The 22,883-nt window shown below is 46.0% G+C and overlaps 1 protein-coding gene across 1 annotated transcript in view; it reads left to right on the forward strand.

The window, feature by feature from the left end:
• LOC137521208 (cytosolic phospholipase A2-like) overlaps positions 1-22,883 on the forward strand; it is a 160,856-nt gene that overhangs the window by 77,249 nt on the left and 60,724 nt on the right. The window contains exon 8 of the mRNA XM_068240165.1: positions 11,785-12,027. Within this exon, the coding sequence (XP_068096266.1) occupies positions 11,785-12,027 (243 nt within the window). The remainder of the gene's footprint in view (positions 1-11,784; positions 12,028-22,883) is intronic.

Consider the following 22,883-nt stretch of genomic DNA (forward strand, 5'->3'; position numbering starts at 1 on the left):
TTGGTGTATCCAGGGGGTTTTGAAAGTCCTTGATTGTCTCCTCCATGTCCTTCAGCTTTGCGGCTATTTGTTTCTGTTCCGGGGTTTGGGCATTTTCTGGGATGTCTTTGTAGAGGTCCCTGAAGTAGTGGAGCCAGATGTGGCCATTTTGGATGTGGAGAGGGCTTTTCTTGGGCTTTGTCCCAATGTGGTTCCAGGTCTCCCAGAATGAGTTGTCTTGGAGGGAGTCCTCCAGCTGTTGGAGTTTGTGGGAGATGTGGCTCTGTTTTTTCCGCCTGAGGGTGTCTTTGTATTGTCTCTGTAGGTGGTCATGGGCTTCCCTTAGGTCCTGGTTGTTGGGGTCTCTGTGCTTTTGGTTAGAGGCTGCCCTTAGAGAATTACGTAGAGCCTTGCACTCACTGTCAAACCATTTTTGGGACTGTTTATTTGTGGATCTCTTAAAGTTGGTCTGCTTGAGGCCGGCGAGTACTGCCATGTTATATAGGATGTTGCTGAAGTCCTTCACTGCATGGTTGACACCTTGTTTGTTCAGTTCATATAGGTTGGTATGAAAGTTTGTCAGCAGTTCTTGGATTTTGGCAGTGTTGGTCATGTTGGTGAATTTGATGGCAGACTCTTTGGGCCATTTGAAGGATGGTGGCAGCTTGTAGAGACCGTTCTGGTGAGGTTGCTGTGTGGTTGGTTTATCGGTGGATTTCAGGTACAGCAGGATTTGGTTGTGGTCTGACAGGTGTGTTTCAGGGGTGACTATGAGGGCATTGATGTTTATGGGGTCTGTGTCTGTGACAGCATAATCTACCACACTGCTGCCTACATGTGAGTTCATAGTAAATCTCCCAAGAGAGTCACCCCTGGTTCGCCCATTCATTATGTATAGGCCGAGGCTCCGGCACAGGTTCAACAGGGATTTCCCACTTTTGTTTACTGTCTTGTCATAGCTGTTTCTTGCTGTCTGCATTGGTTCCTGGTAGTAGCTCTCTCCTCCAAGTATGTATGTGTTTCCCTCAGAGGTCAGATAGTCCTTCTCTGTGCCTGTTCTAGCGTTGAGGTCTCCATAGATGAGCACTCTGCCCTGAGACTGGAAGTGGCTGGCTTCTCTTTGTAGGACCTCATAGATGTCAGGTTTGTAGTAAGGGGACTCTGTTGGGGGGATGTATGCTGCACACAGGTACATGTCAGACTGAGAGGTGAGGATGGAGCTGTTTATTTTGATCCAGATGTGGCTGTCTCCTCGTTTGATTGCTTTGATGTGCTCTGTGAGCTCCTCCTTATACCAGATTAGTATGCCTCCTGAACGGCGGCCCTGTTTAATGTTCCTGTTTTTCTGGGCAGATATGGAGAATTCCCGGTACCCCATGGGTACGAAAGATTCATCCTCTGCCCGGGTCCATGTCTCCAGGAGGATTTGGATATCAATGTTTTCAAGTCTCTTTTTAAAGTCTGGATCATTTGTTTTGGATCCAAAAGCTGAGGCGTTCAGCCCTTGGATGTTCCAGCTACTGATGATAAGGGATGTCATTTTGAGTCGGTTTACCTTGTAATGAGCAGAAATTTTCATAGGACTCAGTATTTTCAGGGGGAGGGTGGACACTGTTGTGGGTGTCACCTCAATCTGCTTTGTATATTGATAAGCAAAGTTCTGATTTCCGCCATGATGCTACCCTCTGTCGCTTTGTGTTGCCATTGTGGGGCAGGCGGTTTCCTACATGTTTTCCATGCTTGTGGGCTCTCTCTCTGGTGTTGGGACATTGTGGTTTGCTGTCTGATTGTTGAGTTAGGGCTCTCTTGGAGTCTCGGGGGTCTATTTAGCACCATGTCCTTTAGTTCCTTTGCTAGGCGGCTGACTCCTTGTTTGTCAAGGTGCTTGTTGTTGTACAGATGGTCTCTCACACACACACACACACACACACACACACACACACACACACACACACACACACACACACACACACACACACACACACACACACACACACACACACACACACACACACACACACACACACACACACACACACACACACACACACACTTTCAGCCTCTCTCCCTCACTTTCAGCCTCTCTCCCTCACTTCAGCCTCTCTCCCTCACTTTCAGCCTCTCTCCCTCACTTTCAGCCTCTCTCCCTCACTTATCTCCAGCCTCTCTCCCTCACTTATCTCCAGCCTCTCTCTCTCTCTCTCACTTATCTCCAGCCTCTCTCTCTCTCTCTCACTTATCTCCAGCCTCTCTCTCTCTCTCTCACTTATCTCCAGCCAAATCCAAATCCAAAAAAGCTTTATTGGCAGGACCAAATACATTTAGCATTGCCAAAGCAAAATAGAACATTAATGTGGGGGGGGGGGGGGGGGATTGTGGAATAAGGGAAGGACATGGGTATACAGTCCATAGGAGGATGTACGGGATGGTATGGGGGGATGGGGTATATAGTCCATAGGGGAGGGGGGTATAGGCATACAGTCCATAGGGGAGGGGAGTATGGGGTTATACAGTCCATGTGTTATCATGTTCCTCTCAGTTGGTGGCAGGCCGTGACATATCGGGCAGCTATTTGCACAGTTTCTTCCTCTTCCCCCAGTATGATGTAGAGTTTCCTCTCCTCATCTGTGGAGGTGAAATCTGCAATGTGGGCGGAGAGTCTTTGGAAATGGGCGGTCCTCAACGGTGTATATTTGCTGCAGTGTAGCAGGAAGTGGGCCTCATCCTCCAGGACCCCCTGGTCACATTGCCTGCACAGTCTCTCCTCCCGGGGCTTCCATGTCTGTCTGTGTCGTCCTGTCTCTATCTCCAGGTTGTGGGCACTCAGACGGTACAGGCTCAAGGCCTGTCTATCTTTGTGGTGGTGTAGCCTCTCCAGATATGGGGCCATTGTGTACTCCCTCTGTAGTGATTGGTAGATAGTGAGTTTCTGGAGTTCTTTATGTCACTTCTCCATTCCTCTATGTATCGGTCCTTGCAGCTTTCTATCATTCCTTTTATTTGGGCTTTTGTCAGCCTGTGTTGGTGGTCTTGGCTGGGCTGGCTCTTGACGTTTTGTTTCAGAGAGCGTGGTATGGCCTCCCCACCCTGGCTCAGTGAGGCTTTATGGTGGTAAGTGCTGGGGTTGCTGCTCTGTATATGCGCCCAATATGAGAGCGCCCTCTGCTGGATAGTCAGCCATAGTGGGAATCTGCCTAGCTCTGCCCGGCAAGCTAAGTTCGAAGTGCTGCGATGGACTTGGAGAAGATACTTGCAGAACTCTAGATGGAAGATTTCTGTTGGGCTGGAGTCCCATTTTGATTGGTCAGGGTAGGTGACCGGGCCCCATACCTCACTGCTATAGAGCAGGATTGGGGTGATGATGCTGTTGAATATCTTTACCCAGACTCTCACCGGTGGTTTTTAGGTGGTAAAGTTGCCTTCTGATGGCATAAAACGTTCTGCAGGCTTTTTCCTTCAGGGCCTCTACTGCTGGTTTAAAGCTCCCAGTTTGGTTAATTTCCAGCCCCAGGTAGGTGTAACTGTTTGTGGTCTCCAGTGGGCAGCATTTAATATAAATGAGGAGGTGGGCATTTTTAGATTTTTTCTCTGGAACACCATCACTTTTGTCTTCTTTGGGTTGATGGGCAGTGCCCATGTGGTGCAGAAACTCTCCAGTACTGCCAGGCTGTCCTGTAGGCCCCTTTCTGTTGGGGAGAGCAGCAGGAGATCATCTGCATACAGCAGGAACTTCACCTCGTGGTCATGCAAGAGGAGGCCTGGTGCTGGGGAGGATTCCAGGGCTACAGCCAGTTGGTTAATAAATATGTTAAAGAGCGTTGGGCTCAAACTGCAGCCCTGCCTGACTCCTCGACCCTGCTTGAAGAACGCGCTTCTCTTCCCGTCCACTTTCACACTGCATTGGTTCCCAGTATATGAACTCTTGATGACATCATAGATTCTACCTCCTATTCCGCTCTCTAGGAGTTTTAGGAAAAGGCCTGGGTGCCACACCGAGTCAAACGCCTTCTTAAAATCCACAAAGCAAGCGTGTATTTTGCCACGTGAGCTGTGGACATGAGTCTTGATAAGGCTGTGCAGTGTGTAGATGTGGTCGGTTGTGCGGTGGTTTGGCATGAACCCAGCTTGGCTTTTGCTGAGTACGTCCTGCTGTGTGAGGAAGGAGAGGATCCTTTTATTGATGATGCTGTTAAACAGTTTCCCCAGTGTACTGCTGACACAGATTCCTCTGTAGTTTGCTGGATCATATCTGTCCCCATTCTTGTAGATGGGTGTTATGAGGCCTTCACTCCAGGCCTGAGGAAAGGAGCCCGCACTCAGGATAAGGTTGAAAAGTCTTGCGAGTGCCTCTCTCTCTCTCTCTCTCTCTCTCTCTCACTTATCTCCAGCCTCTCTCTCTCTCTCTCTCTCTCTCTCTCACTTATCTCCAGCCTCTCTCTCTCTCTCTCTCACTTATCTCCAGCCCCTCTCTCTCTCTCTCTCTCTCTCTCTCTCACTTATCTCCAGCCTCTCTCTCTCTCTCTCTCTCTCTCTCACACTTATCTCCAGCCTCTCTCTCTCTCTCTCTCTCTCTCTCTCACTTATCTCCAGCCTCTCTCTCTCTCTCTCTGTCTCTCACTTATCTCCAGCCTCTCTCTCTCACTTATCTCCAGCCTCTCTCTCTCACTTATCTCCAGCCTCTCTCGCTCACTTATCTCCAGCCTCTCTCGCTCACTTATCTCCAGCCTCTCTCGCTCACTTATCTCCAGCCTCTCTCTCTCTCTCCTCTCCAGCCTCTCTCTCTCTCCTCTCCAGCCTCTCTCTCTCACTTCTCTCCAGCCTCTCTCTCTCACTTCTCTTCAGCCTCTCTCTCTCACTTCTCTCCAGCCTCTCTCTCTCACTTCTCTCCAGCCTCTCTCTCTCACTTCTCTCCAGCCTCTCTCTCTCACTTCTCTCCAGCCCCTCTCTCTCACTTCTCTCCAGCCCCTCTCTCTCACTTCTCTCCAGCCTCTGGCCCATATGCAATGAACTTTTTCTCCTAGGTGGTATTTTGAAACTTGTCAATAAAATGCCTTTTAAGCCATCAGAAACCAAGAAAATATTCAAAATAATTGTGATGGTACTTTATCATTTACTTTTTGGTCCTTTTTTAGTTGAAAGGTACTGGAAAGTTATTTTAAATAGAAGATGAAAAATGATCTCCTAGGAGAAAACTCACGTAAAAAAGTGAATTGCATATGGCCCTCTCTCCCTCACTTATTTCCAGCTATTCTCCCTCACTTATCTCCAGCTATTCTCTCTCACTTATCTCCATCTATTCTCTCTCACTTTCAGCCTCATTCTCTCACTTATCTCCAGCCTCTCTCCTTCGCTTATCTCCAGCCTCTCTCCCTCGCTTATCTCCAGCCTCTCTCCTTCGCTTATCTCCAGCCTCTCTACCTCGCTTATCTCCAGCCTCTCTACCTCGCTTATCTCCAGCCTCTCTCCCTCATTTATCTCTGTTCACTCTCCCTCACTTACCTCCGTCCTCTCTCCTACACTATCTCCATTCCTCTCTCTCTTGCTTTTCTTCAACTTCTCTCCCCCTCACTTATCACCAGCCTCTCTCCCTCGCTTATCTCCAGCCTCTCTCCCTCGCTTATCTCCAGCCTCTCTCCCTCGCTTATCTCCAGCCTCTCTCCCTCGCTTATCTCCAGCCTCTCTCCCTCGCTTATCTCCAGCCTCTCTCCCTCGCTTATCTCCAGCCTCTCTCCCTCGCTTATCTCCAGCCTCTCTCCCTCGCTTATCTCTGTCCACTCTCCCTCGCTTATCTCTGTCCACTCTCCCTCACTTACCTCCATCCTCTCTCCTACACTATCTCCATTCCTCTCTCTCTTGCTTTTCTCCAGCCTCTCTCCCTCACTTATCTCCAGCCTCTCTCCCTCACTTATCTCCAGTAGGGATGCTCAAATTCGGCTTCGGGAGATATCCGGATTTTTGCTATCCGGATATCTCCCAGTAATGCTGTGCGGGCTGGGCGGGGGGGTCAAGCTTACCTCTCTGACGTCTTCTTCGGTCGTCCCTCAGCGCCTCCCACGATGCGCTCCAAGCGGCGGTCACCTGAGAGGTAAGCTTGACCCCCCCCCCCCCCCCGCCCAGCCCGTACAGCATTACAGGGAGATATCCAGATAGCAAAAATCCGGATATCTCCCGAAGCCGAATTTGAGCATCCCTAATCTCCAGCCTCTCTCCTTCACTTATCTCCAGCCTCTCTCCCTCGCTTATCTCCAGCCTCTCTCCCTCGCTTATCTCCAGCCTCTCTCCTTCGCTTATCTCCAGCCTCTCTACCGTGCTTATCTCCAGCCTCTCTCCCTCGCTTATCTCTGTCCACTCTCCCTCACTTACCTCCATCCTCTCTCCTACAATATCTCCATTCCTCTCTCTCTTGCTTTTCTCCAGCCTCTCTCCCTCACTTATCTCCAGCCTCTCTCCTTCGCTTATCTCCAGCCTTTCTCCTTCGCTTATCTCCAGCCTCTCTCCTTCGCTTATCTCCAGCCTTTTTCCTTCGCTTATCTCCAGCCTCTCTCCTTCGCTTATCTCCAGCCTCTCTCCCTCGCTTATCTCCAGCCTCTCTCCCTCGCTTATCTCCAGCCTCTCTCCCTCGCTTATCTCCAGCCTCTCTCCCTCGCTTATCTCCAGCCTCTCTCCTTCGCTTATCTCCAGCCTCTCTCCCTCGGTTATCTCCAGCCTCTCTCCCTCACTTACCTCCATCCTCTCTCCTACACTATCTCCATTCCTCTCTCTCTTACTTTTCTCCAGCCTCTCTCCATCACTTATCACCAGCACTTTTTTTTCCCTGGCTTGACTGATTAGGTGAACAATGCTTTGCTACGCAGGGCAATAACGAACGTCATGGGTCAAATCTTTAAGATCCCTGGCAACACCCAATGATTCCTGCACGAACGGCCATTATCGTTCGCACCTCTCGTGTGCCGTCGCGTGTTCCTGTGGGCAGGAAGGTGGATCAGGGAACCTCGTTCATCAGAACTTTATACTTCAGTATGTATGCACATAAATCTATTTCAAGAATATCATATGTTACTCAAGCCACAATTCTGCATTGTGCTTTCTCATCTTTTTTTTTCAATTAAATTTTATTTTACTGGTTTATTAAACCTGGCCAGTGGTTGACATTAGTCACAGTTGGAGAGTTTTGGGGAGTTCTGTTAGGCCCGGTTCACATTCGCCTTATCGGATCCGGACTGTATACTGCACAAACGGAACGGACGTTCCGCATAGCAATGCAAAGTCTTTGCGGCCGTTCACACGCGTCCGTTCCGTACGGAACGGAGCTGGATCGGATCCGGACTCCGGACACTTTTCCAACATGCTCTATTTTTGGGTCCGGATCATCCGGCCGACGCACCCGGACCGGAGCCTGACTTTACCATCCGTGCATAGAAACCAATAGGAAACGGAAAGCACAGAACACACTGGCTATAAAAACCTGGCGTTCTACCCCACTTCCTATGCGCTTTCTAGTGGCCATTTTGTATGGGGACACATGGGCCCAGCATTTCTGGAGTGGAGCAGCAGTGACTTGTGCTGGAGCTGTTTGGCAGCACATGTCGGACGTGAAGGTGAGGCCCTACACAGCGGAGGACCTGATTCTACATGTGCACCTTCTGCTGACCTCCCAGACCCAAACAATATTTATATAGTTTGTATCTCTTTTACCAAACAGATCGCAGCCGTATCAATACGTATGCAAACGGTCCAGATCGGAACCGTACGGTTCGGATCCGGATACCATCCGGTCCGTTCTTTACAGAAACGCAAGTGTGAACGGGGCCTTTAAAGGCCCCCCACATCCTGTACACTGCACAGTAAGCAAAAGCCATGCAAATCTTTTGGTCAAATTTTTCAAATGTGGTTCTTCAGTTTAGTACAAGTTGATGAATACTGTAGTGTGCTTGCAACAGGCAGAGTCTGTCAGTAATAAGAAATTGCATCTGCTCCATAAATTGAATATGCCTTTCTCCTTCGCTTATCTCCAGCCTCTCTCCTTCGCTTATCTCCAGCCTTTCTCCCTCGCTTATCTCCAGCCTCTCTCCCTCGCTTATCTCCAGCCTCTCTCCCTCGCTTATCTCTGTCCACTCTCCCTCACTTACCTCCATCCTCTCTCCTACACTATCTCCATTCCTCTCTCTCTTGCTTTTCTCCAGCCTCTCTCCCTCACTTATCTCCAGCCTCTCTCCCTCACTTATCTCCAGTAGGGATGCTCAAATTCGGCTTCGGGAGATATCCGGATTTTTGCTATCCGGATATCTCCCAGTAATGCTGTGCGGGCTGGGCGGGGGGTCAAGCTTACCTCTCTGACGTCTTCTTCGGTCGTCCCTCAGCGCCTCCCACGATGCGCTCCAAGCAGCGGTCACCTGATTACAAACACTTCCACCTTCCGGGTTGAAGGAGGAAGTGTTTGTAATCACGTGACGCGCATGGAGCGCAGCGTGGGAGGCGGCAAGGGACGACCGAAGAAGACGTCAGAGAGGTAAGCTTGACCCCCCCCCGCCCAGCCCGCACAGCATTACAGGGAGATATCCAGATAGCAAAAATCCGGATATCTCCCGAAGCCGAATTTGAGCATCCCTAATCTCCAGCCTCTCTCCTTCACTTATCTCCAGCCTCTCTCCCTCGCTTATCTCCAGCCTCTCTCCCTCGCTTATCTCCAGCCTCTCTCCTTCGCTTATCTCCAGCCTCTCTACCGTGCTTATCTCCAGCCTCTCTCCCTCGCTTATCTCTGTCCACTCTCCCTCACTTACCTCCATCCTCTCTCCTACAATATCTCCATTCCTCTCTCTCTTGCTTTTCTCCAGCCTCTCTCCCTCACTTATCTCCAGCCTCTCTCCTTCGCTTATCTCCAGCCTTTCTCCTTCGCTACTCTCCAGCCTCTCTCCTTCGCTTATCTCCAGCCTTTCTCCTTCGCTTATCTCCAGCCTCTCTCCTTCGCTTATCTCCAGCCTCTCTCCCTCGCTTATCTCCAGCCTCTCTCCCTCGCTTATCTCCAGCCTCTCTCCCTCGCTTATCTCCAGCCTCTCTCCCTCGCTTATCTCCAGCCTCTCTCCTTCGCTTATCTCCAGCCTCTCTCCCTCGGTTATCTCCAGCCTCTCTCCCTCACTTACCTCCATCCTCTCTCCTGCACTATCTCCATTCCTCTCTCTCTTACTTTTCTCCAGCCTCTCTCCATCACTTATCACCAGCACTTTTCTTTCCCTGGCTTGACTGATTAGGTGAACAATGCTTTGCTACGCAGGGCAATAACGAACGTCATGGGTCAAATCTTTAAGATCCCTGGCAACACCCAATGATTCCTGCACGAACGGCCATTATCGTTCGCACCTCTCGTGTGCCGTCGCATGTTCCTGTGGGCAGGAAGGTGGATCAGGGAACCTCGTTCATCAGAACTTTATACTTCAGTATGTATGCACATAAATCTATTTCAAGAATATCATATGTTACTCAAGCCACAATTCTGCATTGTGCTTTCTCATCTTTTTTTTTCAATTAAATTTTATTTTACTGGTTTATTAAACCTGGCCAGTGGTTGACATTAGTCACAGTTGGAGAGTTTTGGGGAGTTCTGTTAGGCCCGGTTCACATTCGCCTTATCGGATCCGGACTGTATACTGTACAAACGGAACGGACGTTCCGCATAGCAATGCAAAGTCTATGCGGCCGTTCACACGCGTCCGTTCCGTACGGAACGGAGCTGGATCGGATCCGGACACTTTTCCAACATGCTCTATTTTTGGGTCCGGATCATCCGGCCGACGCACCCGGACCGGAGCCTGACTTTACCATCCGTGCATAGAAACCAATAGGAAACGGAAAGCACAGAACACACTGGCTATAAAAACCTGGCGTTCTACCCCACTTCCTATGCGCTTTCTAGTGGCCATTTTGTATGGGGACACATGGGCCCAGCATTTCTGGAGTGGAGCAGCAGTGACTTGTGCTGGAGCTGTTTGGCAGCACATGTCGGACGTGAAGGTGAGGCCCTACACAGCGGAGGACCTGATTCTACATGTGCACCTTCTGCTGACCTCCCAGACCCAAACAATATTTATATAGTTTGTATCTCTTTTACCAAACAGATCGCAGCCGTATCAATACGTATGCAAACGGTCCAGATCGGAACCGTACGGTTCCGATCCGGATACCATCCGGTCCGTTCTTTACAGAAACGCAAGTGTGAACGGGGCCTTTAAAGGCCCCCCACATCCTGTACACTGCACAGTAAGCAAAAGCCATGCAAATCTTTTGGTCAAATTTTTCAAATGTGGTTCTTCAGTTTAGTACAAGTTGATGAATACTGTAGTGTGCTTGCAACAGGCAGAGTCTGTCAGTAATAAGAAATTGCATCTGCTCCATAAATTGAATATGGATTTGTGCATGCTTCTGCACATTTCCTTATTAATGGGAATCTCGCTGCCTATTTGGCAGTCTGGACTATTAATTGTTTTTAATTAAAAGAGAACATGCTATCCACATAAATCTAGAATAAAGCCCTCGTACACACATATGAGGACTCTCACTCAAAAGGGTTTAGGACTCCATTCCATGGGGAACAGTTCAGATGCGAGGCTGTGCAGATGCACCGCTAGCCTGTAGGCTACAAATGCGTTCAGTTGCTAAAGAGGAGGGCTGGCCGAGTGGGACAAGAATGCCCTCTTATCCAGGCTGATCACTGGCCTAGGCACAAAGGGAGTTTGGGGGCCAATATACAAACGCTAGATTCTCAGTAGAAGTGGCCATGACTGGCTGCCTCTTCCAAAAACCATCTAGCATGTGTACAAAGCTTTAGAAAGAGGCAAAGGGGTTTCCTGTCCTGTACTTTCAGTATCTATGCAAGCTATACTGTAGATTGTTTGTCAGAGAGCATACCACAGATGATGTCTGCAGTGGTATTCCATACGATTTTGGGGTCTTCAGTGGATCACATGCAAAGTTAAGCTATAGGATTTCAGCCCAGCCACTTAAAACTATGACAGTATGACTTCCATAGATGATGGTTGATGTCACAGTTTGTTTTAAAGTTACAGTTGTGCCATGAGGTAGTAGACAACACTGCCCCATTCAGAATCCAGCAAGGTGAGCTGGAGCACATAGCCTTAATCAGATTTCTTGATGGGCAGATGGATAACTGCGCTTGTGTTTGAAAGCAGTTATTCTGACAGTGTTTGTAGCTTTATTTTTTATTCGTGTGGTGGATTTCCTCATTTTTTTTAAATGACATCATATATGCAGTATTTTTTCCACATATGTGTGCTGTTCTTTTCATTTCTAGCTTTTGAATCTCTGCCAACAATAGCACTGTCTTTTCCTAAAAGTCCCCATCTGTTTAGTAACTCCAAGATGGGAAATCACAAGGTGAAGAGGCGCCCAAGAGGGTAAATTATTTAAAGTGGTAAGCTACCTCATTATTTTGATTTTAAGATTTAAAATATTTTACCCTCTTGGGCGCCTCTCCACCTTGTGATTTCTCCACCCAGACCCCCTGAGGGATGACCTTTTCAAGCCCTCGGGTTCCTAGTCTTTTTCACAGAGAGCGACCAACGTATGGGTCTGTTCCTGTACCCATCTGGAGACAATTATTCTCCAGAAGTGCTAATTGGATGGTTGCTCAGAGTTGCAACCCACCTTTACAAGTACCACAGCCTTTGAACATACTACACTATCCGGGCTCCTGGTGTCTCTGTGTTTTTTCCATATGGTTCACCTTATCCACACTACAAGTTCCAAGATAGCATCTGGTTTTGTGCTATTAACTTTCTCATTTTTACACAGGAAGTGAAAATGTTGAAGCTGAAGAGGAATATCGAAGAAACAACCAAGCCAGTTGGGTTCAACGTATGGTTATGGCTTTAGTTAGTGACTCGGCCCTTTTCAACACACGCGAAGGAAGAGCTGGGAAAGTGCATAACTTCATGCTTGGTTTAAACCTAAATACATCATATCCATTGTCTCCTTTAGCACAATTATGTACACAGGATTCTGTGGATGAGGATGTGCTGGATGCTGCAGTTGCAGGTAACTGTCACTAGCATTGTAGTCTTGTTCCTCTGAAAATGGGAAGTTTACAAAATGTACAGAATTTTGTTCATGCCTGTGTTATTTGCTTATCTAGACACAGACAAGTCAGTCATGACTATGCAGGTGTGACTCCCAAGAACTTTTTACTGAGGGTGGTGTGTGGGTACCGCAGCAAAAAAATGGGTGTGTCCACATACTGGAAAGTGGTTGTGACCACACAATGGAAAGTGGCCATGGTCATAATGGATCATGGACAGGCCCAACTGTACATAAAATAAGTAGCAGCATTATTCAAGGAGTGGGCCTGCCCAGAAAACCGGGTATCCTTTAAATTGACCAAAGCACTGGAATTCATTGTTTAAAAAAGAACTTTATCATAAGGGAGGTTTATAATGGTGTGTGCCACTGGGTAGAGTATTATTACTTACCTACTGGTCTATACGACATATGCCATCTTCCTTACATGACCAGCAGGTTCTGCAAGCTTTTGTAATTCTGGCAGTGTCAAAGCATGCTGGGAGAAGTCGTCCCCAGATGCGAGTATAGCTCTGTATCCACATCCATGGACATTATCTCTTGGCATGCATTGTGGCACACGTGTGCATGATGAGGCCAATGATTACAAAGCCAGCATAATCTGCCGGGCGGTTTGAGAAGATGGTGCATGGCCGGCATAGAAAGCGTTAGGCAAAATCTTATATAAGTCTATTGTCCCCTGAAAATATACAATGTAGACAGTGGTAAGCCATTGGCAGCAATAAACCAATAAAAAAAAGTGTCTATGTACTGATAGACAGCACTAAGCAGTGTAAACTGACAAGACTATGCAAACCTGAACAGGAGGACCTAGTAGAAAAATAAACAAACATGTGGCCATTTAGAAAAACAAAGGGCTGTCCTGCAGCACATAAAAAAACAGCAGGGAAATGAATCTGTCATGCTATGGAGAGAGGAGCAAGGAAGTGAGAAGCAGGCAGAGAGGAGAAGATCTAAGAAAGTCAGGACGGAGAGTAATGTGAGAGCCAACAGCTTACCATGCTAAATTCAGGCACACAGCACAGTGACAGGACTGGGACCGAGGAGAAGAAGGAAAGAGAGTTCTCATGCCCCCAATCCTCGGCTTTCTGTCTGTGCAAGCTACTCAGCACTCCTTCCTCTTCACAGGCTTTCTCAGGCTCGGTGCCAGTGGCGTCGTGTAGCGAGGAGCACACTGGGGCCTTCTTCGCCTGGACTAATCAACTATTGCAGCACCATGGGTTATGTAACTACCTCACATAGCCACACGAGTGGGGTGGTTTCAGGGTCAGCTCAGCAGACAGGAGGTGAATTAATTGTGTGGCTTCATAGTTACATAGTTATTTGGGTTGAAAAGAGACATACGTCCATCGAGTTCAACCAGAGAACAAAGTACAACACCAGCCTGCTCCCTCACATATCCCTGTTGATCCAGAGAAAGGCGAAAAACCCTTACAAGGCATGGTCCAATTAGCCCCAAAAGGGAAAAAAAAATCCTTCCCGACTCCAGATGGGAATCAGATAAAATCCCTGGATTAACATCACTGGGCATTACCTAGTAATTGTAGCCGTGGATGACTTTCAACGCAAGGAAAGCATCCAAGCCCCCTTTAAATGCAGGTATAGAATTTGCCATAACTACTTTCTGTGGGAATGCATTCCTGTGGCAATGTAATCACTCTTACTGTAAAGAACGCTTTCCTAAATAAATGACTAAAATGTTTTTCCTTCATGTCCTCTAGTCCTTTGAGAAGGCCTAGGGACAAAAAGCTCATCCGCCAAGCTTTTATATTGCCCTCTGATGTATTTATACATGTTAATTAGATCCCGTCTAATGCTTTTTTACTCTAGACTAAATAAACCCAGTTTATCTAACCTTTCTTGGTAAGTGAGACCTTCCATCCCACGTATCAATTTTGTTGCTCGTCTCTGCACCTGCTCTAAAACTGCAATATCTTTCCTGTAATGTGGTGCCCAGAACTGAATTTCATATTCCAGATGTGGCCTTACTAGAGAGTTAAACAGGAAATATTATGCTAGCATCTCAAGTTTTTATTTCCCTTTTAATGCATCCCAAAATTTTATTAGCTTTAGCTGCAGCGGCTTGGAATTGAATACGATTATTTAACTTGTTGTCGATGAGTACTCCTAAGTCCTTCTCCAAGTTTGATGTCCCCAACTGTATCCCATTTATGTTGTATGGTGCTAGACCATTGGTACGACCAAAATGCATGACTTTACATTTTTCAACATTGAATTTCATCTGCCATGTATGTGCCCATATAGCCATCCTATCCAGATCTTATTGCAATATGTCACTATCTTCCTGAAAATTGATGATTCTGCACAATTTTGTATCATCTGCAAAATGGAGCTGCTGACTTTGAGAAAAAGTCGCCCTGTGTAATACAATGTAACTATGGAAAGATGGATTTCATTTTAAAGCGCTCTTAATCCTCTTTCTGACGACACCTAAATCATCGCCCTACGCCTTTTAGTTTTCACTATTTTCGCGATCGAAATTGCGGCCGCGGCAATTTCAATCGCGAAAATAGCGAAAACTAAAAGGCGTAGGGTGACGGTTTATGTATCATTGGAAAGAGGAGAAAGAGAGCTTTAAAATGATATGCATCTTTCCATAGTTTTTGCACTGCTCGGAGTCCCTTTAAGTATTTAATATTACATTTGAAAGGTTGAGACTCTTCTGCATCTGTAATTTGCAACAGTGATGTTTCCCCTGTGAAGACAGAAGCAAAGAAAGCATTTAATAACTCTGCCTTACCTTGGTCATCCACCATTGAGTTCCCACCCTCATCCTTTAGGAGTTCAATACAGTCAACCTTTCTTTTTTTAGAGTTGATGTACTTGTAAAACTTCTTTGGGTTAGATTTGATATCCCTAGCAATTTGATTTTCAGCTTCAATCTTTGCCAGCCTAATTTCTTTTTTACAACTTTTATTGCACTCCTTATAATTGCTTAATGCAGCCTCGGTCCCCTCCTGTTTTAGGACCTTGCAGGCATTCTTTTTCCCCTTCATTTTATCTCTAACCTTTCTATTCATCCATAGAGGCCTTTTTTTATTCCTAGACATTTTGTTTCCATATGGGATATACATACTACAATATTGATTGAGAATAAGTTTAAGGCTTCTTTCACAGTGGGACATTGCGTTTGATGCGACGTTAAAGTCGCACAACGTGCCCCTAACGCAGAGCATGTAGGTTATGAAATTGGACGTTATTTTGCACTGCGTTTTGTGTCTCTTGGTGCGCCGTTTTCGTTGCATACTGATGTAACGAAAACGGTGCATGCGTTACATTTAAAAAAAAAATAATAATTACTGAGCATGTGCAACACGCATAACACAGCAAATGTATCGCTAAATGCACAGCATGCAGCACTTTCTAAATATTGCTACACGTTACACACAACGCAACGTGTGCACAGTGAATGTCGCACAGACTTTGTATAGTCTGCGTTATAATTTTTTTATCGTCCCACTGTGAAAGAGGCATAAAAGCTTGCCATTTCCCTTCAGTGTCCTCCCCTTGTAGTATATTATCCCAGTTCACCAAACTTCGTGCCTGCCTGAATTGATTGAACTTTGCTTTTCTAAAATTCATAGTTTTAGTGGTCCCGCTGCCCCGTGGCCTATCAGTCACCAGATCAAATGTTATCATGTTGTGATCACTATTTCCCAAATGTTCTTGAACCTGCACATTTGATACATTATCTGGTCTATTAGAAATGATCAGATCCAGTAACGCATTCCCCCTAGTTGGTTCCGTTACCATTTGAGTCAGGTAACTGTCCTGTAGTGATGTCAGAAATCTGCTGCTTTTACCAGAATGGGTAGCCTCAATACTCCAGTCAATGTCTGGAAAGTTGAAGTCATCCATAACTATGACCTCATTTTTACTTGCAGCTTTTTCAATCTGCCTGTAGTAATTGCAGTTCTGCAGCTTCATGAATATGTGGTGGCCTGTAGCATACCCCAATAAGCAATTGGCAACCTTTATTTCCAAAATTAATATTTACCCAAACGGACTCCACATCTTCGCAATCTTCATCCATCTCATCGTTTAGGACAACTGTAAAAGAGTTCTTAACAAAGAGACAAACCTCTCCACCTTTTTTCCCCTGTTGTATCCTCCCGAAACACATTGTATCCCTCTAAATTCGCTATCCAATCATGGCTTTCATCAATCCATGTCTCTGTTATTCCACAATGTCATAGCCTTTGTCAATCAGAATGAACTCTAGTTCGTCCATTTTATTTGCAAGGCTCCTAGCACTTTATATTTTTACCACCACATTTTCCAATTTTGGTTACATTAAATGGGCTACTTGAAGTTTTACCAATCTCCTTACTCTTTACACTGTCCCCACCCCCCATAATGATAGGCTCTCACTGTCTTTTTACCTAATCTTGTCTACATATTGAGACTTTACCCTCCCGCCTCCCCCCAGATCCTAGTTTAAAATCTCCTTCAACCGTTTAGCCATCTTCTCCCCCAATGCAGCTGCACCGTCCCCATTAACCACTTCCATACCATGAAATTGTGTGCTGATCTGTGCTGCGTGGGCTCTTCAGCCCACAGCACAGATCAGCTAGCAGCCAGGGCGATCAGACTTCCCCCCCCTTTTTTCCCCACTAGAGGGATGTCCTGCTGGGGGGGTCTGATCGCCGCCGGCTGCTTGCGCTTGCGGGGGGGGGGCTCTTCAAAGCCCCCCTCCGCAGCGCTTCCTGGCCTCCTTCCCCTTCCCTCCCTCTCCCTCCCCCTGTGAGCGGCGCAGGACGGATTTCCATCCTGCGCCTGATGGGATAGGCTTTAGCCTATCAGATGCCGGCGATCCCCGGCCAATCAGAGGCCGGGGATCGCCGATCTCCTCTACGGCGCTGCTGCGCAGCAGCGCCGTATACATGTAAACACCGGGGAAGATCTTCCCCGTGTGTTTACATTTACCCTGCGAGCCGCCGATCGGCTCGCAGGGTGTTCACGGAGACACCCTCCGTGAACTGACATGGAACGGCCGCTCATACGAGCGGCCGTTTCCATGGTATACACTTCAGGATTCAGGGGCGTATATATACGCACCGAGAATCCGGAAGTGGTTAAGGTGCAGCCCATCCCTGCTGTAGAACCTGTAGCCGACTGCAAAGTCTGCCCAGTGCTCCAGGAACCCAAACCCCTCCTTCCTACACCAATTTCTCAGCCACTTATTTAACTTCCTATGCTCCCTCTGTCTCTCAGATGTAGCACGTGGCACTGGCAGTATTTCAGATAACACCTCCTTGGAGGTCCTTGCTTTAAGTTTATCTCCAAGTACCTGAAAATCATTTTTGAGGACCTTCCATCTCCCACTTACTTTGTCATTGATGCAAATGTGTACCATGACAGCCGGGTCTTCCCCAGCCCCAACCAATAATATGTCAATTCTTTCAGCTACATGCTGAACCATGCAGAGCACCCGGGAGACAACAGACTGCACGGCATTCACAGTTTCTTCGACAGATTACCCTATCTGTGTGCCTAATAATTTAATCCCCTACCACCAGTATCTGTCTATCCTTAGCTGCACTCCTATTCCCTTTCTCGTTGCAGCGGTCTACCCCTTGGTTGCTAAGGGACACATCCTGCTCCAACATTGCTACTCCAGAATACTCATCCCCAATATTACGCAAGCAAGCATACTTATTAGGGAGGGACAACTCCCTGACACTTTTTCCCCTAACCCTTCTAACTGTGACCCAACTAGCGGCTACCTCTGCTTCTTGCTCCAGCTGTACTCCACCCACCTCATCTTCACCGGTTCCCTCCAGTGTCTGGATCGTGAGATCCAAGCTCTTCTCCATGTTGTCTATGCATCTCAGTGTTGCGAGATGTTTATTTAGCTCTCTGACTTCAGCCTCTAATTGAGCAACACGCACACACCCAGGGCAGCAGTAAACACCCTCAATCTGCTGATCAAGGCATGCATACATGTCACAGGATGTACACTGTACTGCATTGTCCAACATGATAACTATTGTGTGGGGAAAAATTACTTAAAGTAAACTGTGGCGGTAAAAGATGAAGCGGGAGAGTGAGTAAAGTGGGGGCTGGAAGAGAGGAAGAGTGAGGGAAAGTGGGGTGGAGGAGAGGGAGAATAAGTGAAGCTGGGGTGGAGGAGAGGGAGAATAAGTGAAGCTGGGGTGGAGGAGAGGGAGAAGAAGTGAAGCTGGGGTGGAGGAGAGGGAGAGTGAGTGAAGCTGGGGTGGAGGAGAGGGAGAGTGAGTGAAGTAAGAGAGAGAAAAGTGAAAAACTTAAAGGAGTCATCAGGCAAAGTATAGTAAAATGAGTGGTACTTACCGGGGGCTTCCTCCAGCTCCAAGCTCCCAGGATGTCCCTCCCTGCAGCCGTTTGCCGCAGGACCGTCCCAGTCCCCGGCGATGACGTCTGAACGACCTCCAGGTCGCTCTGTACTTCGCCTGCGTGAGCGGCGCTGTCAATCACCGCCACATGGGCCAGAGCAGACTGCGCAGGCACAGTAGTTCTGCGCTTGTGCAGTCTGCTCCGGTCCACGTGGCGGTGATTGACAGCGCCGCTCACACAGGCGCAGTACAGAGCGACCTGGAGGTCCCTCTGACGTCATCGCCGGGGACCAGGTCGGAGCTGCGGCGAACGGCTGCGGGCAGAGCTGAGGCGAGGGACATCCTGGGAGCTTGGAGCTGGAGGAAGCCCCCGGTAAGTACCACTCGTTTTACTATACTTTCCCTGATGACTCCTTTAAAGACTGCACCACAATGTGCTTAGCACATTCTAACCAATGCAAGTGGGGCCCACCAGAGAATTCCCCAGCTCCAGGCGACCCAGTCTGACCTTGCCTTTAGTATGAATACTTTTAGCACAGTTAGGTCCATAAATATTTGGGCAGAGACAACTTTTTTCTAATTTTGGTTCTGTACATTACCACAATTAATTTTAAATGAAACAATTCAGATGCAGTTGAAGTGCAAACTTTCAGCTTTAATTTGGGGGGGTGAACAAAATGATTACATACAAATGTGAGGCAACTAAAGCATTTCTTTAACACAATCCCTTCATTTTAGGCGCTCAAAAGTAATTGGACAAATTAACCCTTCTGGCGTTCGGGTAAGCCGCGCAGGAGGATTTCTCAGGCCCTGCTGGGCCGATTTGCATACTTTTTTTTTTTTTGCTACATGCAACTAGCTCTTTGCTAGCTGCGTGTGCACTCCGATTCGCCGCTACCCCCTGCTGCCAACACCCCCCCCCCGACCCCATGCGCTGCCTGGCCAATCAGTGCCAGGCAGCGCTGGGGGGTGGATCTGGACTACCTTTGACGTCTCGACGTTGATGACATCGGCGACGTCATCCCTCCCGTCGCCATGACGGGGGAAGCCCTAATGGAAATCCAGTTCAGAACGGGATTTCCGGACGAGCTTGATTGCCGGAGGCGATCGAAGAGGGTGAGGGGATGCTGCTGCACTGCTACATGATTAAAAAAAAAAAAAAATACTGCTGCGCTGCCCCCTGGCGGTTTTTAATAGACCGCGAGGAGGGTTAAGTAATTGGAAATAATAAAAAGTGCATTTCTAATATTTGGTTGAAAACCCTGGCAATGACAGCTCGAAGTCTTGAACTCCTGGACATCACCAGATGCTGGGTTTCCTCCTTTTTAATGCTCTGCCAGGCCTTTACTACAGCGGCTTTCAGCTGATGTTTGTTTGTGGACCTTTCTGTTCAAAGTTTAGTCTTCAGCAAGTGAAATGCATGCTCAATTGTGTTAAGATCAGGTGACTGACTTGACCATTCAAGAATTTTTTACTTCTTCGCTTTAATAACCTCCTGGGTTACTTTAGCTGTATGTTTTGGGTTATCGTCCATCTGTATCATGAAACGCCACCCAATCAGTTTGACTGCATTTGGCTGGATTTGAGCAGACAGTATGTCTCTGATCATCTCAGAATTCATTTGGCTGCTTCTGTACTGTCACATCATCCATAAACACTAGTGTCCCTGTGTCATTGTCAGCCATACACGACCAAGCCATCATACTGGCTCCGCCTTGTTTTACAGATGATGTGGTGTGTTTTGGACAGTGACCTGTTCCATGCCTTTTCCATACTTTTTTCTTGCCATCATTCTGGTAGAAGTTGATCTTGGTTTCATCTGTCCACAGAATGTTTTTCCAGAACTGTACTGGCTTTTTTAGATGTTCTTAGCAAAGTCCAATCTATATCTAATCTTTTGACAAAATGACAGACTTGCGCACACCTGCTCATGAAATAGCCTTTAAAGAGAAACTGCTTCTGAGTTGCTTCATTTAAAATTATTGTGGCAATGTACAGAACCAAAATGAGAAAAAAAATTGTGTCTCTAAATATTTATGGACCTAATGGTATATGCATGCAGCTACACTAATAAAACAGCTGGTGTCTATAGTGTGCACGTAGAGGACCGCAGCCATGGCCATGTGTCGTGCACGCATGGGGGCCACAAGCCAGCATGTGCAGTGCAGCAGGAGGCACATCTAGCGCCTGTTAATGGAACTGGCATAATTACTAGTACAATAATAACTACTCACCTTTTAAATAACAAAGCACTAACACAAGCACGTGCAAAAGCGGAGGCTTGTGCGCGCACGATCGCAGCAGCGGTTTTTAGTGCTGGACGTGTGTCCAAGAATCTTTAGAGAAGTCAATTTGGATATGAGACTCTCGTCATAGAATGGGAAGTGGTTAAATAAGATTTGATTCAAGTGATCGCCTAATTAGTAGCTCATACAGCAGAATGAGTTGTTCTTGTGTAAGAATTAACTAGCATGGAATGGTTCTCATAGAAATGCAAAATTAAAAATAAATCACATTGGTCTCTTATTTTTTTTCAAGAGCTTTATGTCCACAACTTGAGTTAAAAGCAAAGGCGTAAGCCTCTTCACAGTATATAAGCAATGTGTAGATATCTCAACTGTTCTTTAACAAATCCTAATAAATATACAAATAATTTAGAACAAAAGCTCCCAAGTTTTGCACTGGGCAGAATACCCTCCCAATCCACTACCCAGAGGGCACATCAAAAAACAAAATTCATTGATATGTTCAGCTCCACAACTCTAACGATTAGACTCCATCTGTTTTGTAAATCAATGTCCACTTCTTCAGGAGGTCGGGTCTGGGCAACTGTAGAGATACTTTTGAGCAAGATTTAGATTTCAGAGTAATAAGCTGGGATGAGAGTGAAAAATACCACCTTTTAAAGTAGATGCTTTAAACAGGTAACAGTTGAGACATTAGGAAAACCTTGGTGAGATAATTATTTAGTAGTTAGTAAGTCAAAAAGGACACTTAAAATGTACTTTTCTTATTTTAAGCTTTGTTTCTGCCTAACTAATATTTTATCATAAAATTCGTATTTTTATTTTATTTGCCAGCATGTAGAATATTCCACGAGCATAACAAAAGGAAATGAAACTTATTCCTATAAATATAAGGGAACAGCGATATTTATAGGAAAAGGTTTTCTGTTTTTTTTTAAGCACACGTAATATTCTGTAGAAATGGCTGAAAATAGCAGATCCCAGAATTTGGTAACAGGTCAACAAGCTCTGTGATTACATTTCAAAAATGAAATATGTTCACAGCTATAATTAAAAGTTATGTGTGTTTGAAGCATAATCACTGGTGCAAATACAGCTTGCATCAGTTATCTGAATCAGTTATATCCTAGAATGTGGTGCCAGCCTTTCCATGTTCTAGTTAGCCATTACTTGAAGAGAAATCATAGCGCAAATAAAAATAATTTAAACACTGAAGACCACCTTGAAGCATTGACCATATATGTTAATTCTTTAACAGATACTGACCTCGTGCTGGCCACACACATTTCACTCAAAATTGTCCAATGGCCGTTTTAATATAAAAAAAATGCATCTATGGAAGATTTCACTAAGAATGTTTGAAATTTTGTGTTCCGTATTCATAAAATGATAAAATGCTGTTTTTAAATGGTAGATTTCCTGTACATGCATTGCTTTACACACATGATTTTAAAGGATGGAAACCATTTTATGAAAATTAATACAAAGTGTGGCCACAGTTTACATCTACTAGTATTTTGTTATATATATATATATATATATATATATATATATATATATATATATATATATATATATATATATATATATATATATATATATATATATATTTTATATATATATATATATATATATATATACACAGAATCTTCTCAAAAAATTAGCATATTGTGATAAAGTTCATTATTTTCTGTAATGTACTGATAAATATTAGACTTTCATATATTTTAGATTCAAATACACACAACTGAAGTAGTTCAAGCCTTTTATTGTTTTAATATCGATGATTTTGGCATACAGCTCATGAAAACCCAAATTTCCTATCTCAAAAAATTAGCATATTTCATCCGACCAATAAAACAAAAGTGTTTTTAAAACAAAAATTCAACCTTCAAATAATTATGTTCCGTTATGCACTCAATACTTGGTCGGGAATCCTTTTGCAGAAATGACTGCTTCAATGCGGCATGGCATGGAGGCAATCAGCCTGTGGCACTGCTCAGGTGTTATGGAGGCCCAGGATGCTTCGATAGCGGCCTTAAGCTCATCCAGAGTGTTGAGTCTTGCGTCTCTCAACTTTCTCTTCACAATATCCCACAGATTCTCTTTGGGGTTCAGGTCAGGAGAGTTGGCAGGCCAATTGAGCACAGTAATATCATGGTCAGTAAACCATTTACCAGTGGTTTTGGCACTGTGAGCAGGTGCCAGGTCGTGCTGAAAAATGAAATCTTCATCT

The sequence above is a fragment of the Hyperolius riggenbachi genome, chromosome 6 (genome assembly GCF_040937935.1).
Source record: "Hyperolius riggenbachi isolate aHypRig1 chromosome 6, aHypRig1.pri, whole genome shotgun sequence".
NCBI classification, from domain to species: domain Eukaryota; kingdom Metazoa; phylum Chordata; class Amphibia; order Anura; family Hyperoliidae; genus Hyperolius; species Hyperolius riggenbachi.